The 15,358-nt window shown below is 43.1% G+C and overlaps 1 protein-coding gene across 3 annotated transcripts in view; it reads right to left on the bottom strand.

The window, feature by feature from the left end:
* Window positions 1-245: 245 nt before the first annotated feature.
* Window positions 246-15,358, bottom strand: part of Rrm2b (ribonucleotide reductase regulatory TP53 inducible subunit M2B) — a 31,175-nt gene continuing 16,062 nt past the window's right edge. For all 3 annotated transcript variants that reach the window (XM_050162225.1, XM_050162222.1, XM_050162231.1), the window contains 6 exons: window positions 14,435-14,568; window positions 13,904-13,998; window positions 9,701-9,834; window positions 6,733-6,837; window positions 4,528-4,641; window positions 246-3,760 (listed from right to left, as the gene is read on the bottom strand). In XM_050162225.1, coding sequence (XP_050018182.1) covers window positions 3,608-3,760; window positions 4,528-4,641; window positions 6,733-6,837; window positions 9,701-9,834; window positions 13,904-13,998; window positions 14,435-14,568 — 735 coding nt within the window. In that variant the 3' untranslated portion in view covers window positions 246-3,607. The remainder of the gene's footprint in view (window positions 3,761-4,527; window positions 4,642-6,732; window positions 6,838-9,700; window positions 9,835-13,903; window positions 13,999-14,434; window positions 14,569-15,358) is intronic.

Here is a 15,358-nt window from a genome sequence, read left to right on the forward strand (position 1 = left end):
GTTTCTTGTCTGCCTCGTCCCTCAGGAAGAGAGCTAATGGCTGGAGGCAAACCCGAACTCCAACCTTCAGAAAGTCAGGCTATTTCTTGTGTGGTGGGATCTGGGGAGGGAAGAAATGCCTTCCAGAGTTCTTCTGTGTGACGTGCACTGACCTGCACACACAGGAGAGACAGTGCACTTGGTTGGGACTGAGGTAGTCTGCACGAATAAAAAATGGTCTTACCCCCCAAAAAACACACACAAGATGATATAATGATAGAGTTTATTTCAACAAACTTTACAAAACAGATAATTTTTTTGGTGGAAAAAAGCCCTGAGTCTCTATAAGCAGGGTCGGTTTGATTGACCATAATGTATTTTAACAAAATATATGTAGGACACCATGTCTCATAAAGCTTCTTACACACATGGCAGATGCTGAGATTTTGTTAAGTGATCAGACACTTAGAAAAGTCAAAACAAAGTTGTAAAATAGTTAAATACATGTTTAAAATATTGTGAACTTACTTTTCTTTACCAAAAATGCCATCCTCTGGTCTTCCTGGTTTGCATGTTTTCTTTCACATAGTTAAGTCACAAACTTGGAGAGCGACTTCTCCTACTAGGCCTTCAGGAATATCAGATTCTCCTGCAGACCCAGGGCAGTTTACAAAGGAACAGATCACTTAAGGAAGGGACGAGAATTACAATCTCACTTCTGAGTTCTGCACCCCACGTTCTGCCTGAGCTGGCTTCCAACTCTCAATTAGTTCAAAACATGACACTTGACCTTAGAGCTAATTTGCCTTTAGTGCAGCCCACCAAAAGTTTCTTTATCACTGGCATGACACTAAGCTCTTAGCTTAGTTGTGAAAAGTAAATCTGGAGAGTCTATGAGAATGACATAAATATATTTAAATATAAAATACATAATCTGAATATTAAATTATTTTTGAACATGCACATCTTCTTTATCACAAAAAAATAAAGTTGTATCTGGGCATGGCGGCACACAGCCTATAATGCCTATCTGGGAGGCTGGAGCAGGAGGCTCAAGAGTGCACTCCAGGCCAGACTGCGTGATGAACTCCAACTAAAAGAAGGAAAACATAATAATAAAGTGGTGACAGAAGTGGAATCTGGATATTTTAAAATGAAACACTGTAACATCTTCAGATAGCAGCGTGGCTGGGAGTGGATTACATCACAAAGTAAGTGTTTATTACTGAAATTCAGTCCTGCAGAAAGCACTGGAATAAACTGGTCCAATGCTGCTCCACACCATGCGCCTACGTGCTGAAGCGTGCAGTGGAACTACTGTTATGACAAAGTTGTTTATGATTCTATGATAAACTGAATTTCTTTTAAACACATGTGCTGGAAAAAAAGAGAAGAGCCATAAACGTAAGCTTTCTTTACCCGTGATACACTGAAAAACATCCTGTAACTTCGTGATTCTTCCGTATCTAAGGACCAAAATAGACGTAATAAATAAATATGGAACTTGGGGGACTGATGGGTGCAGAATACTGCATGGAGCAACATTACCGTGTATTAAGATTCAGTTTTGATGTTAAGACTTCTAAACACAGCGTTGCTTATTGCTGCTGTGAACAGGCATCGCATGAAGGCACTGGCATACTGGCATGACTCGCGCGGAAGATCTGGACTTAAACTTAGGGGCCATACACGGTTGAACTGTCGTCTTTCAATCTGAGATGATTACAGTTTTAGATGGTTTTGTATGGCAGTAGGTAAGTATCTTGAGACACGCTACCCGAACACTCCAAGCTCTTTGATACTCTGATACTCTAAAGTACCGTAAACAGTATTGCTATGGTGTGCAATAATGTATGCAATGTTTTAACAAAGGAACAGGCAAAACAAATCACAATGGATGAAATTTAAAGGATGTGACAGCCCCAGAATCTCACAGTAAAAGGATAGTGGCTGGAATCGTGGCTATGTTTTTCAGCTTCTCTGACCCTCACCCCTCTCTCCATGTTATATTAACAGGTGTTGGCAGGCTTAGAAGGGCATCGGGTGACCACATGACCAGTGGGAAGCACACAGCAAGAAAACCAATCTGACTGAAACCCAAACACTTCATTTCTGATAGTCCCTCTAACAGTGGAACTATGCCACCTCTCTTGCATTCATTTAGAGTTCCTAGTTTGATCAATCAGTAGTTATAGAACACATGGAACAAAACTTACATAGAGAGAAATCTCTGAATTTCAGTTTCCAGAACTTTGTTTGTACTCCATGTGTGTGCACTCTGTGTGTGCACTGTGTGTGTGCATGTGTATGCACTCTCTGTGTGTACACGTGTGTGCACTGTGTGTGTGCATGTGTGTGCACATACAAGTGTGAGGTTGTGTGAGCGTGTGCTGCTATGGTTTCTATGGAGTTGCCAGGGATCTGGACTCAGGCCCTCATGTTTGGGCAGCAGGCACTTCACTGAGTAGGAACTGGGGTTTGATGGGGCTCAGGCTTCCTCTTGGTGCTTCCTGAAAATGAAGAGGGCACACTGCCCAGACGGCCTGGCTCCTGGCCTTTCCATCTCCCTTATCATCTAGCTCTGCAGCATACACAGTCCCACTAAAGACCATCCCTTCATAACATTGTAGAGAGATTTAAAGTATAAAGACAAACAGATGAAGTCTACCACAAAACATCGCAAGATCTACCAGCGCTGAGAATATGACTTGGGGAAGTGCCTATCTATCCTGTTCTAAACGTTCCAGGGCTGCACCTGGCAACAGTTGGCTTTTTAATTCCTGAAGGAGAATCACTTTTCTTCTAAGGCCCACAACCATGGCAACGTGTGGACTCTGTTGCACAAGCCTTCTGCCCTAAGCAGTTATGAGCGACATTCTTTACCGCAGGTTGAGACAAGCAAAGGGGCTGATGAGAATCATGACCTCTCAAGGTTTCATAATCTTCCTGCAATCATTAGACCCTGATGGACTCTAGACCTCCATCTAACCTAGAATCGCAGTCACTTTGGAGAGGAGTGTTACTGCATCTCAGTGTTACTGCAACCAGTCGTGCCGTTGGTGTTGACTGGTCGTCGAGGTAGTGGAGAGAAACTTATCTTTGTGCATCTGTTCTTCTGTGACCTCCATGAACTTGGGGCTTACTATCATACAAGTTTACAGATCATTGCCCTGAAGGTTAGTGACTGACTGACCTGCCAAGGTTACATAAAGGAGTAAGGGCAGGATGTCAAACTCATATATGACTCCTCAATCCAGGCTCTTAGTGCCATCTTATGTGTTAACGAATAAAGAAAAAGCCACGCCCTCTCACTGTATAAATAAGCTGAAGTGCATTTCGATAAATCAACGGTTTATAATTTAGTTCTTGATTTCCTTCTATTCAAACTCTCATTTCCTTAAAGGAAATACTCAACGTTTCAAGAGGACAGAAAAATAAATTGCTATTTTACCAACAAGGTTTTGTTTGTTAGTTTGCTCTTGATGCTGTTGTTTGGGTTTTGAGACAGATCTCTATACATAGCTCCGACAGTCCCCACACTCCACCTGCCTTGGCCTCCTTGAGTGCTGGGACTAAAGGCATGTGCCACCATATCTGGCTTCTGTGGTGTTTTTAACTGGGGAGAGATTTAAAAGTCTGCATCCAGGGTGAAGACATTGTCCGTGGTCTCTGCCATGACTGCGAACCGCTGGTACTCAGAAACTCGCTTCTCAAAGAAATTCGTTTTCCCTTCCAACGAGATGTTTTCCATAAAATCAAAGGGATTTTCTGCCTGGAAAACCTGGAAAGAGGAGAAACGTCGTAGAGATTAGAAGAATCCAATCACACTGCACAACAGGGCAAAGACGGGAGAAGCCAGGACAGGTCCCCACTACCCAGGCACCTGCAGGGCCACGCTGCCCCTCTAAGGCGCTGAGGGCTTGCGACAGCTGTCACCAACTTCAAGTTTCAAAGGATCCTGAAAAACCATTTTTTTTCTTACAAAACAAGGCTATGTCCTACACATTTTATTTTCTTGTCCGTCAGAAATGGGCCACGAGGCCCAGTTTGTCCACAAACTCGAATCCTTCTGCCTTAGAATGCCAGAATTATGGGTGGACATCGCACATCCAGCTTGTCACGTGTTTAAAGGAGACTAGCGTGTTACGTGTGCTTTCAGGAGAGCAAAGGTGGGAGCCTCACTGGCCTGCAACCCTGCTGGTGGTGTGTGGTCTTCACGAGGATGGAGCCCAGGGGCTCCTATATTCCAGCGTTGGTTCCAGGCTGGCGGGCTACCAAGGAAGGAAAAGAAGGTGTGGCCCTGCGGGAGGAGGTGTGTCACTGAGGGAGTGTGTGTGTGTGTGTGTGTGTGTGTGTGTGTGTGTGTGTGTGTGTTTGAGGTTTCAAAACCCCGGGCCAGGCCCAGCTGCTCTCTTTCTGCCTCCTGTCTGTGGGCAGGACCCCATTATGTGCTTTCTTTCTTAAGCTGCCTTGGTCATGGTGTCTCTTCACAGTGACAGAACAGTAAGCAAGACAGGTCGTTAACGTGATTTAAAACACTTTAGTTACCTTAGAGAAGCCAAGTTCCACAAGTAATCTGTCAGCTACAAACTCAATATACTGTTTCATCAAAACACAGTTCATTCCGATGAGGCCGACAGGCAAGGCTTCTGTCAAAAACTCCTGGGACACAAACAAAACCAGGATCAGATCCAAACACATAACAGTAAGTATACATTCCCAAACATGGAGTATGGTGATTTGAATTTGAAATGTCCTCTACAGGCTCATGTATTTGAACACATGGTTCCTTCCCAGTACCACTGTTTAGAAAGGTCATGGGTCACCAGGCGTGAACTCTGAGGGCCTTCTTCCCATCCCAACTCTACTTTCTGGTCTGCCAGCACTGGAAGGAGGGGGCTCTGTGCTCCTGCTGGAACCGTCCTTGCTGGGAGAGACTGCACCTTCTGAACCACGAACAGGTTCAACCCCAGAGGAGTCGACGAGGCAGAGGAGTTTAGCTTTATCCGCATTCTAGACACTGCTTTGCTGGAGTTAGGTATGCCAGGATAAATTAACACGACGGACGATGGCCATCTGTTTACAAATGTTTGGGATATTACTAATTACATGATTTCAACTTCTCAGGGGGCCAAAGTTAAATAGAAAATGGCGAATTACTGGCTCTTTTAAAGCAGTGTTATAGAACCTGACTCTAAATTTCCTCAACAGGGAAACGGTGAGCTCTGTCCTGAAGTTCCAGACAAAGCTTCAGAGACACCACCGTGGGAAGCAGGGCCACAAAAGCGAGGCAGGTAAAGGACAGTAATTACAGAGTGGAATTAGACAGACACGGTGTGGAGGTCGGGAGATATACTGAGATCCAACTGCATTTGAAGACAGTGGAGGGAAAGGAAAAGCATATTAACCAGGAAACTCATCCTCAAAATGTACAAAGATGCCAAAACACAAACACATTTCTCCCAACAGCATGAAAACCCTGCCCATAACCCACGCGCTGTTCAAAAGTAAGTCGAGCAAATCCCATTTTTGAGTTAGTTCTTTGGAGTGCAATGTTAAGTAGTCTATCAAGGGGCTTCCAGGCACCACGTTCACACGCCATAAATTAAGTTTTACTCTAATTCACTTCCTGATTCACTGTGTGAATGTTTGGCTTGTGTTTCAGCTGGGCAGCCTGCTACATATTAAAACAAAAATTACCATCCCTCTCTAGTAGTTAAAGATATAAAACTAAAAAGCTATAATAATTAAAATGTTTGCTATGTGATCATATTTAAAAGAAATTAAATATAATTTTAATTATATATCTATATAATTTTGTATGATTATATAAATATATAATTTAAATAAATTAAATTTAAGCAAAATAATTTAAAGCAAAAATACAGCCCTGAAATAAACAAGATACACAGAAAACCCTAATATGTAATAAAGACTGACTTTTAATCAAATTATAAACTGAGGTAACATCATATGTCAGTGATTTGAATAAGAACAGCCCCCAGAGGCTCATATATTTTCATACTTGGTCCCCAGTTGATGGAACTGTTTGGGAAGGACTAGGAGGCATGGCCTTGTGGAGGAGGCGTGTCACTAGGGGTGCCCCAGCACCACGCCTGCCTACTGCCGAGCTCCCGCCATGATGGTCATGAACTCTACAACCTTGAGCCCCAGATTAAATGTTTTTCTTTTATAAATTGGTGTTTTTTTCACAGCAATGGAAAAGAACCAAGACACTGTCAGATTGAACTACATGAATTTTCTGATATTGACATACAAACTACAACTTGCTAGTCAAATGCCTCTGGGCACAGTATCTCAGTGCCAGGAGGGTGGGGCAGAAGAACTGAATTAGTCCAGGAGTTGAAGGCGAGCCCACACAATGCCAGGACGGTGGGGCAGAAGAATTGCATTAGTCTAGGAGTTCAAGGCGAGCCCACACAGTACAAGGCACCATTTCAAAACAATTTTTAAAGGCAAACTGCAGGGATGGGAAAGGCGGCTCCCTCGAGCACTGACTGCTCTTCTGCAGGGACCTCACAACCACGCGCAGCTCCACTTCCAGGAGATCTGCTCTCCTTTGCTGGACTCTGTGGGCAGCAGGCAAGAATACGGAGCATAGAAAGACATGCAGGCAAAACATGCATGCACATAAAACCAAATAAAAATAGAGCAAAAAACCTGAATATAAAATAGGATGCAGTCACGTGATAACCGGATATACTAATAACTACGTTAAGCTCCCGCGCTTACCTGCTCAATTTTAACGGCATCGACAATGATCTCCCTGACCCTTTCTTCTGAAGGCTTATTTACCAAGTACCGAAACATCAGGCAAGCAAAGTCACAGTGAAGCCCCTGAAACAGAGGACAAGCGCTGTTGTCAAAGAACGTCCATTAAAAACTTGCACAATTTGTCAACGTGCTGTGTGAAGTAGGAACAGGGAGTTTCCTCTCCCCTCCAAACTGCATCGAATGCCAAGGCCATAACTTATATAGCAACTTTTAACCATAGTAAATCTTTCTTTTTTAACATTTTATATTATTAACATTTTGTGATATTAATACTAATTTACAAACCAAGAAATTTGTAACAAAAACATTTTGGAAAGGAAACAATGTAAGATGCGACAACAATAAAAACCGATTTTTTTTTTTGGTTTTTCAAGACAGGGTTTCTTTGTAGCTTTGGAGCCTGTTCTGGACTCGGTCTTAAATCAGGTTGTCCTTGAACTCACAGAGGTCAGCCTGCTTCTACTTCCAGAGTACTGGGATTAAAGGCGTGCGCCACCATCGCCCCACTGAAAACTGATTAATTTTTAAATGTAAAAATTTTAAGGAATAATTGAGGAACAGTAATTAGTTACGGTGATAAATCATGGTTGCCAATTTGATGGGACTGAGAATCACCATAGAAACACATCTCTGAGACATCTGTGATTTTTCTGTATTAGGCTAATAAAATGGGAAGACCCACCCCTACTGTAGGTGGTACCATTCCCTACCGTTCCACAGACTGTGGTCCTGCACTGAATAAAAAGCAGGCAGTGAGTTGGACACCAGCACCCTGCACTCTCAGCTTCATAACCGGGGATGCTAGCGAACCTGGGATGCAGATGCGACAGGACCAGCTGGTGCTGCCTCTTTCTTCTCTGCTGCGATGGACCTAAGACCCTTGACCTATGACCCAAACAAGCCCGCCTACCCGCCCACCCTCCCTACCTTCCTTAGTTGCTTTTGGTCAGGGTTTTTCTCACATCAGGGAAAGCAGCTAACGCAGGAGCACTTACAGAGACTCCAGAAAGATAGTGTTTGCTGCAGTTAACAGCGCTAGAGAAAAGAGAACTTGGTGCGATGCAAATGGAAAAGCAGGGTGCACGCCACCTGAAGCCACAGGAAATAACTCAACCAGGAAAATAAACACAGGAACAGCCTTGAGCACAAAATGATCCTGCAGAACAATGACTACTCTAAAACCTGAAGTAGCTGCAGAACAGATGGAAGAGCGTTAGCCAGCACTCAGGACTCCAAATCAGAGCTGAAAATTCCCAAAAGACAGGAAATTTTCACAAATCCAAACCAGAAAGAGGAAACAAGGCCACGTACAGGAAAACAATAGATCTCCCAACAGTATTCATTTTTAAAACATAATTCCAACGTAGGATACATTAATGTTTTTAAACTACAAAGAAAGAAAGAAATTTGTAAGGGACCAAGGATGGGAGAGGAACGCTCCCTATAAGAAGTTACAATTCAGAATGACTTAGGTCTTGCTAAGTAACACCACAAAAGACCAGCCACTCAGAAAAGAACCTCACGTCAAAGACTGTATTTCAAAGAATACCACCTAATCATTCTCTGGTAAAACCATCTGAATAAACAAATAAACCCATACCCTTTGACAAGCTAATCATGGGATTGTACTAGTTATTTTTTCCCCACTGAGTTGACTCGGGACAATGCTTTTAGCAAAGGCAGCGTGAGAGATGCTAAACGCTGATTAGGACTGGCAGCTAGCTAATGACCGCAGAGACCAGTAAACCAACGGTAAGCACAGCTGTCAGGTCGATAAATGAATAACTTTGCAATTTAAAGCAACTCCAATCAAAATCCTGGTACTTTTTAATCCAAAAGCTACTCTGGAAGGATAAATGGGAATAACCTTAGAAGGACATTTTAAAATGAACATTTTGAGATGTGTTCTATCAATAGACGGCAGTGCCCACTGAAGCACAGGCTTGTAATCTCAGGTACTAGAGAAGTTGAGGCAAGAGAATCGAAGATCAAGGCCTGTCTGGGCTACAGAATGTGCTCAGTGTCAGTCTAGGCAACTTGGTAAGGCCGAGTCTCAAAAGGAAGAGGACCAGGAAATAGCTCAATGGTAGGGCGCTTGCTTTGCAAGGTGAAGGCCCTGATCTTGTTCCTCAGCACAGGATAAAACTGGTTTGACATCCCTGATTCTGGCCCTCAGGGGTCAAAGTCATCCTCTGCTAAATATTGAGCCTGAGACCAGCCTGAGAGACATGAGAACCCTGTCTTTAAAATCACCAGGGCTAGCAAGATGGTTCCATGGGTTAAGACTCTGCTGCCAAACCTGAAGATTTGAGTTCAGTCCCTGGAACCAACATGGCAGGGGTGACCCAGCTCCTACAATGTGGTATCCTCTGACTTCCACATGTGTGCCATGGCAGGTACCACCCAGGCAGGCAGACAGACAGATGGTCACACACAAATAAATACATGCAATACGTGTTTTTCAAATAAAAGGATCATTTGAGAAAATATTTAAAATAAATACAAAGAAATTGAAATTGCATATTATACTCATCCTATCTATCTATTTATCTATCACAAATTCAGTAAATAATGTTAAAAGAGGCCAATCAAACCAAGCATAGTGGTGTACTCTTTTAATCCCAACACTCACAAGGCACATGAATGCAGGCCTGGAACGCGGGAAAGAGTGTCTGGAGTCCAGAGAAGGCTGGAGGACATGTGAACATTTAGAATCCATGAAGACAAAGGAGACCAAGGCAAGAATCTACGACATTCATATTTAAGGATAGGTGGAGGCCAAGGAGGAACGGCGGCTGTGGAAGGAGCACAGAGTCTCGCAGGCCCAGGCAGAAGTGTGTTTCTATTTCCTTTTCACGATCTCCAGGGGAAAGAAACTAAAGGAGCATGGTAACCCAAGCCGGGGGAAGAACACGCCCTTCCTTACTTCATCCCTGCTGATGAGTTCATTCGAGAAAGTGAGTCCGGGCATGAGGCCTCTCTTCTTCAGCCAGAAGATAGCAGCAAATGACCCAGAGAAGAAAACGCCTTCCACGGCAGCAAAGGCCACCACTCTTTCCCCTACGAGACAAAACAGGTTCCATTTTCTAACTGAACGCTGAAGACATTCGCGAGTCTACAGGTGCAGGAGGCTTTTCACATCATTAAACTGCCTTCCTAAGAAATGAGCCAAACAAGACAGCGCTCTCCACGGAGGTCTTCAGGGCACAGATTGTCCACTCTGCCTGCTAAAGGAGAAAGACACGTCTGTTTCAAACCCTGCGGCAAGCATAGATTTGAGTAGGTGATTTTGTCTGCACAAAAAAATGGATTTTCAGGGGGCTGGAGAGATGGCTCAGTGGTTAAGAGCATTGCCTGGCGCCCTCTTCTGGCCTTCAGGCATACACACAGACAGAATATTGTATACATAATAATAAATAAATAAATAAATAGATAGATAGATAGATAGATAGATAGATAGAAAAAAAAAAATGGATTTTCATACACCAAATAAATAAAAAAAGAGGTGATTTTCCTGTAAAGAGCACACGCCTGTGAGTGCAGACACGTGTGTGAGCTCACTATGTGTACACAGGTGTGGATGCGAGAAAGGGAAGCACGAGATGAACCTTATGACAACCGTCTTCCTCTAATGGGAGGAGTGGTTGCTAAGGTTTATATTTTTGTTAGCGGCCCATTGTTGCTAAAAGATTAGCTGTGAGCATTTCAAAAACCTTGCAGAATAATTTTAAAAAATCAGCTGAAGGCAATGAATTCACCTCGAGGATAAAATGTTCTGTTAAAGACAGAAGAGCCAACTTAAAAGTTCATTCACTGAAGGCAAGGTCTCGGCAGAGACTCATTCCTAAATATCTTTAGTGACGTCACAAGGTCTCTACAGAGACTCATTCCTAAATATCTTTAGTGACGTCACAAGGTCTCTGCAGAGACTCACTCCCAAATATCTTTAGTGACATCACAAGGTCTCTATAGAGACTCACTCCCAAATATCTTTAGTGACATCACAAGGTCTCTAAAGAGACTCACTCCCAAATATCTTTAGTGACGTCACAAGGTCTCTGCAGAGACTCACTCCCAAATATCTTTAGTGACGTCACAGCTGTGACACTGTCTTTAGGGTATTTTAGATTATAACACACATACACACACACACACAATACAATTTTAAAATTTAAAACCATTCTATAGACATGTCTAATTTTTATGCTGAAATCCAGAATTTCTAATTTTCAGAACAAACATGTAAATCTCAAAAGGCAGGGTGACTGAAGTGTTCCCGGCTGTCTCGAGAGGAGCCTGCTTTGCCCTTGCTCTTTTCTTGCTTACCTCACGCCAAACAGATCAACCACAGCAAAGAGACAGGAACCTACACTGTCTGTTAATAACTTACAACATGAGAAAACTTCTGGTTTATCTTTATGAATGCCATTTAAAAAGTTGCCTTGAAAAACATGAAGAAATATTAATAAATAAGTGCTGACTGAGTACTGTCAAAAGAATTATAGAAAACTTTCATGTGAATATAATAAATATTACAATATGAAATTAACCACTGCTTCATCTCATCCTTAACTGAATATTAGTTTATGATACTTTTTTCCTGCAACTAATTATTTAGCAGGCTATAATAACTGGCGTTTTGAAGTACTAAAGTCATGCCGTCTGGACAGTTATCTGTCAGAGAACTGGACTAAAGCTGGACATAGAGGAGAGCTGTCTCAACCATTCCATGCATCTGGGCGAATGCTGAAGAGAACGCCATAAGGAACAGCTACAGAAGGCTGCTTCAGAGAGAATGAAAAGACTCTGACGAGGGGCTGGGGAAACAGCATGATTGGGATTTGAATGCCCGGCATCCATGTAAAAAGCCAGGAGTGGCAGGCACACATGTAATCCTAGATCAGAAATGGATACAAGAGGACAATGGCACAGCTACCGGCTAAAGTGCCCATGCTCTCCCAAGCAAATTCCCCCTCAGATTTCTATAAACAATCCCAATGAAACTCATTGGGGCTCTCTCTCTCTCTCCCTGTCTCACACACATACACACCACACATACACACCACACACACACATACACACACACACATACACACACAAAAGGAAAGAAGGAGGGAGGGAAAGGAAGGAAGGAAGGAAGGAAGGAAGGAAGGAAGGAAGGAAGGAAGGAAGGAAGGAAGGAAAGGAATGGTTCTACAGGCATATGACACACGTGTGCTTGTACACACACACACACATGAACACATACTCACACACAAAGATTGTAAGAGATACATTTTATAAACTTTTAAGATATATGTGAAATAGAGACAAGCAGACACTCATTCTGAAAACTGCAGTGGAGGCAGAAGCCTCATGGTGTGTTTGGAGGGAAAGTGGGATGTACTTTTTACATACGACGGAGTCCACAGTGCAGGACACTGAATGCATAAATCCTACTTTTTGAGGTTACAAATGTAATTTCAAAACAAATACTAAAAGTTAATATATCTGTCAATCTTAAACTGGACAGTATGTTTTAATTTTAAAAAGCTCAGATAAATAATTAGAAATTCTTAGCTTTATAGGAACTGAATCTTCTTACAGCATAACACATAAACTTTAAAACAAAGGGATATTTTTAAAGGATTGTGTTTAAGTTTTTCTTTGGCTAAAAATGATAGACTGTGAGATTTTAGAAGCAGGGAAAAAACAGCTGCCCTCCTTGTTCTTGCTTGGGGTAGCAGCTGCCAAGAAGTCTCCACAATGGTTGGGCAAAGTCCTGCATAAGGAAGAGCTGCCTTTCAATGTGTTAGGATGCAGGTGGCCCTCAGAACTGCAAGTCCTCTGCTGGCTACGGAAATAGGAAGTGTGCTGCACAGCAAACCATCCCCAGAACAGCATATCCTCTGCTGGCTACAGAAACAGGAAGTGTGCCACACAGCAAACCATCCCCAGAACAGCATATCCTCTGCTGGCTACAGAAACAGGAAGTGTGCCACACAGCAAACCATCCCCAGAACAGCATATCCTCTGCTGGCTACAGAAACAGGAAGTGTGCCACACAGCAAACCATCCCCAGAACAGCATATCCTCTGCTGGCTACAGAAACAGGAAGTGTGCCACACAGCAAACCATCCCCAGAACAGCATATCCTCTGCTGGCTACAGAAACAGGAAGTGTGCCACACAGCAAACCATCCCCAGAACAGCATATCCTCTGCTGGCTACAGAAACAGGAAGTGTGCCACACAGCAAACCATCCCCAGAACAGCATATCCTCTGCTGGCTACAGAAACAGGAAGTGTGCCACACAGCAAACCATCCCCAGAACAGCATATCCTCTGCTGGCTACAGAAACAGGAAGTGTGCCACACAGCAAACCATCCCCAGAACAGCATATCCTCTGCTGGCTACAGAAACAGGAAGTGTGCCACACAGCAAACCATCCCCATTGCTGCTGACTTCTAGTGCACTCCCCAAAAAGGAGAGCTACCAATTGCCAGCCAACCTCTCCCTATCCCTCCACAGTTCACACATGTATGTATCATGGCACACGCATGCCTCTGTCCCTCTACACAAAAGTTAATGTAAAAGTATTGTAAGGCTAGGCCGAGTGACACATGCTTGTCCCCATGCTCAGAAGACTGAGGAGGAGAGCAGGTGAGTTAGAGGCCATCCATTCTGAGCTACACACATCCTGAGACTCTGTCTCATTAAAAAAATAAATAAATAAAAAATAAAAAGTTGGGGGTGGTGGTTTCAGCTTATCCAGAAATATGTCTGCACTTAACTTACCAGTGAAAGCTAAGCTTGGTACTGCAAACTGTTTCTTGTCCTGGTTGACTATACCAATCCTGCATTTCAGAAACTAGATCTTTGTTTCCAAGACTGGTAGGACTTGACTTGCTTTATCCCTGGCGCGCTTTAAACCGGCACAAACCGGCGGTGACTGCAATTCTCTTGATTGGGTTTCCCTGACTTTTTAACTCCCCAGTGTGCCTGCTGAGATCCTGCCTTCCCGGGTTCTACTGTTCTAGGCACAAGAAGTAGCTTACTTCACACCAGTTCCTAGAGAGTCCAGTGCGCTGAAGCACTAAAGCCCCCCACACTCCGCTCTCATGCTAACTGACCCAGGTAATGCTACTCACCGAACGTCGACTTTCTGTCGGCTATCCAGCGCAGAGCCCAGTCGGCCTTCTTCTTAACATACGGCATTGTTTCAATTGCATTAAACAAAAATTCCCTATAGAAACAAAAGCCATCAAGGAAAAATTATTGTTTGTTACCTGGACTAAGGTTTAATAATCAGAGACAGTGGCTGTGACTCTCACAGTGCACTACCAAATCGAGTTTGTCCATATTTTACATGTTAATAGTTATGAATACAGAAATAAAAGCAAAACTCAGATTAGTGGCTTGGATATAAATGGATCTAAAAAAGCATTGAAATGCAGATATTCAATTTATAAATACAAGGATCTAAAATGGTATTCATTATCTATCTGGTTCCATGCCAGGTCTTTAAAACAGTATTGAGCAAGAGAAAACTACACTCACAATCTTCCATGCATGAATAATATTTAATACTGTAGTTTTGGAATAAATTCTACTTTCAATGTAAGCAAAAAGCTAAACCTTCATAAATAACTATCTCCCCACACACACACACACGGTAATACCTTTTCTTTGGATCCCGGATGTAAGTGTCTATTAGTAAACTGTACATCTCTGAGTGGACGTTCTCAATGAGAATTTGAAAGCCATAGAAACAGCGAGCCTCTGGAACCTGCACCTCTTGACTGAACCGTTCCACCTACAGAAACACGGGCAACAGAGAGATCCGGTGAGCGGGCTATCACAAAACGCTGGTCACACACTACAAGCATAACACGACATCAGAACTCTCATTTTAAAATCTTCTGTCTTTTTTGGAAGTCAGGAAGTTGGACAGGAGGATACTGATCTCAAGACCAACCTTGGAAACATGATCTAACTCATCTTGAGATCAATTAGAAGGCTCAGGAGGTAAAGTTGCTGCCAAACCTAATGACCTGCAACCTCATGGTGGAAGGACCAGCTCCCCCATGTCCTCTGACTTACACACACACACACACACACACACACACACACACGTAAGTAAAATTTAATACAATATATAATATATTGTGGAAAAAGATGTCTGTTATACAACAAATAGGACACAGAAGACTTATCAATGTTTTTCTTTCTTTTGTCTTTTCTCGTTGTTTCATGGTTCTGAGGCTCAAACCCAGCAGCGTCTTACGCAGTGCTGTAGTGTTTACCTATGCTAGGCAGGTGCCCACTGAGCCCATGCCCACAACTCCATGATCTCTGCTCCTGAGCAATGGGACAGATTGACCTTCTAGATGGAAACACTGCCTATTGAATAGTAAATTTTAAAACATTATCAAAAACAGTAATTGGGGGGGGGGGCTGGAGAGATGGCTCAGTGGTTAAGAGCATTGCCTGCTCTTCCAAAGGTCCTGAGTTCAATTCCCGGCAACCACATGGTGGCTCACAACATCTGTAATGAGGTCTGGTGCCCTCTTCTGGCCTGCAGACATACACACAGACAGAATATT

Source organism: Alexandromys fortis, unplaced genomic scaffold, assembly GCF_014885135.2.
Source record: "Alexandromys fortis isolate MF-2015 unplaced genomic scaffold, M_Fortis_MF-2015_v1.1 scaffold_17, whole genome shotgun sequence".
Taxonomy (NCBI): domain Eukaryota; kingdom Metazoa; phylum Chordata; class Mammalia; order Rodentia; family Cricetidae; genus Alexandromys; species Alexandromys fortis.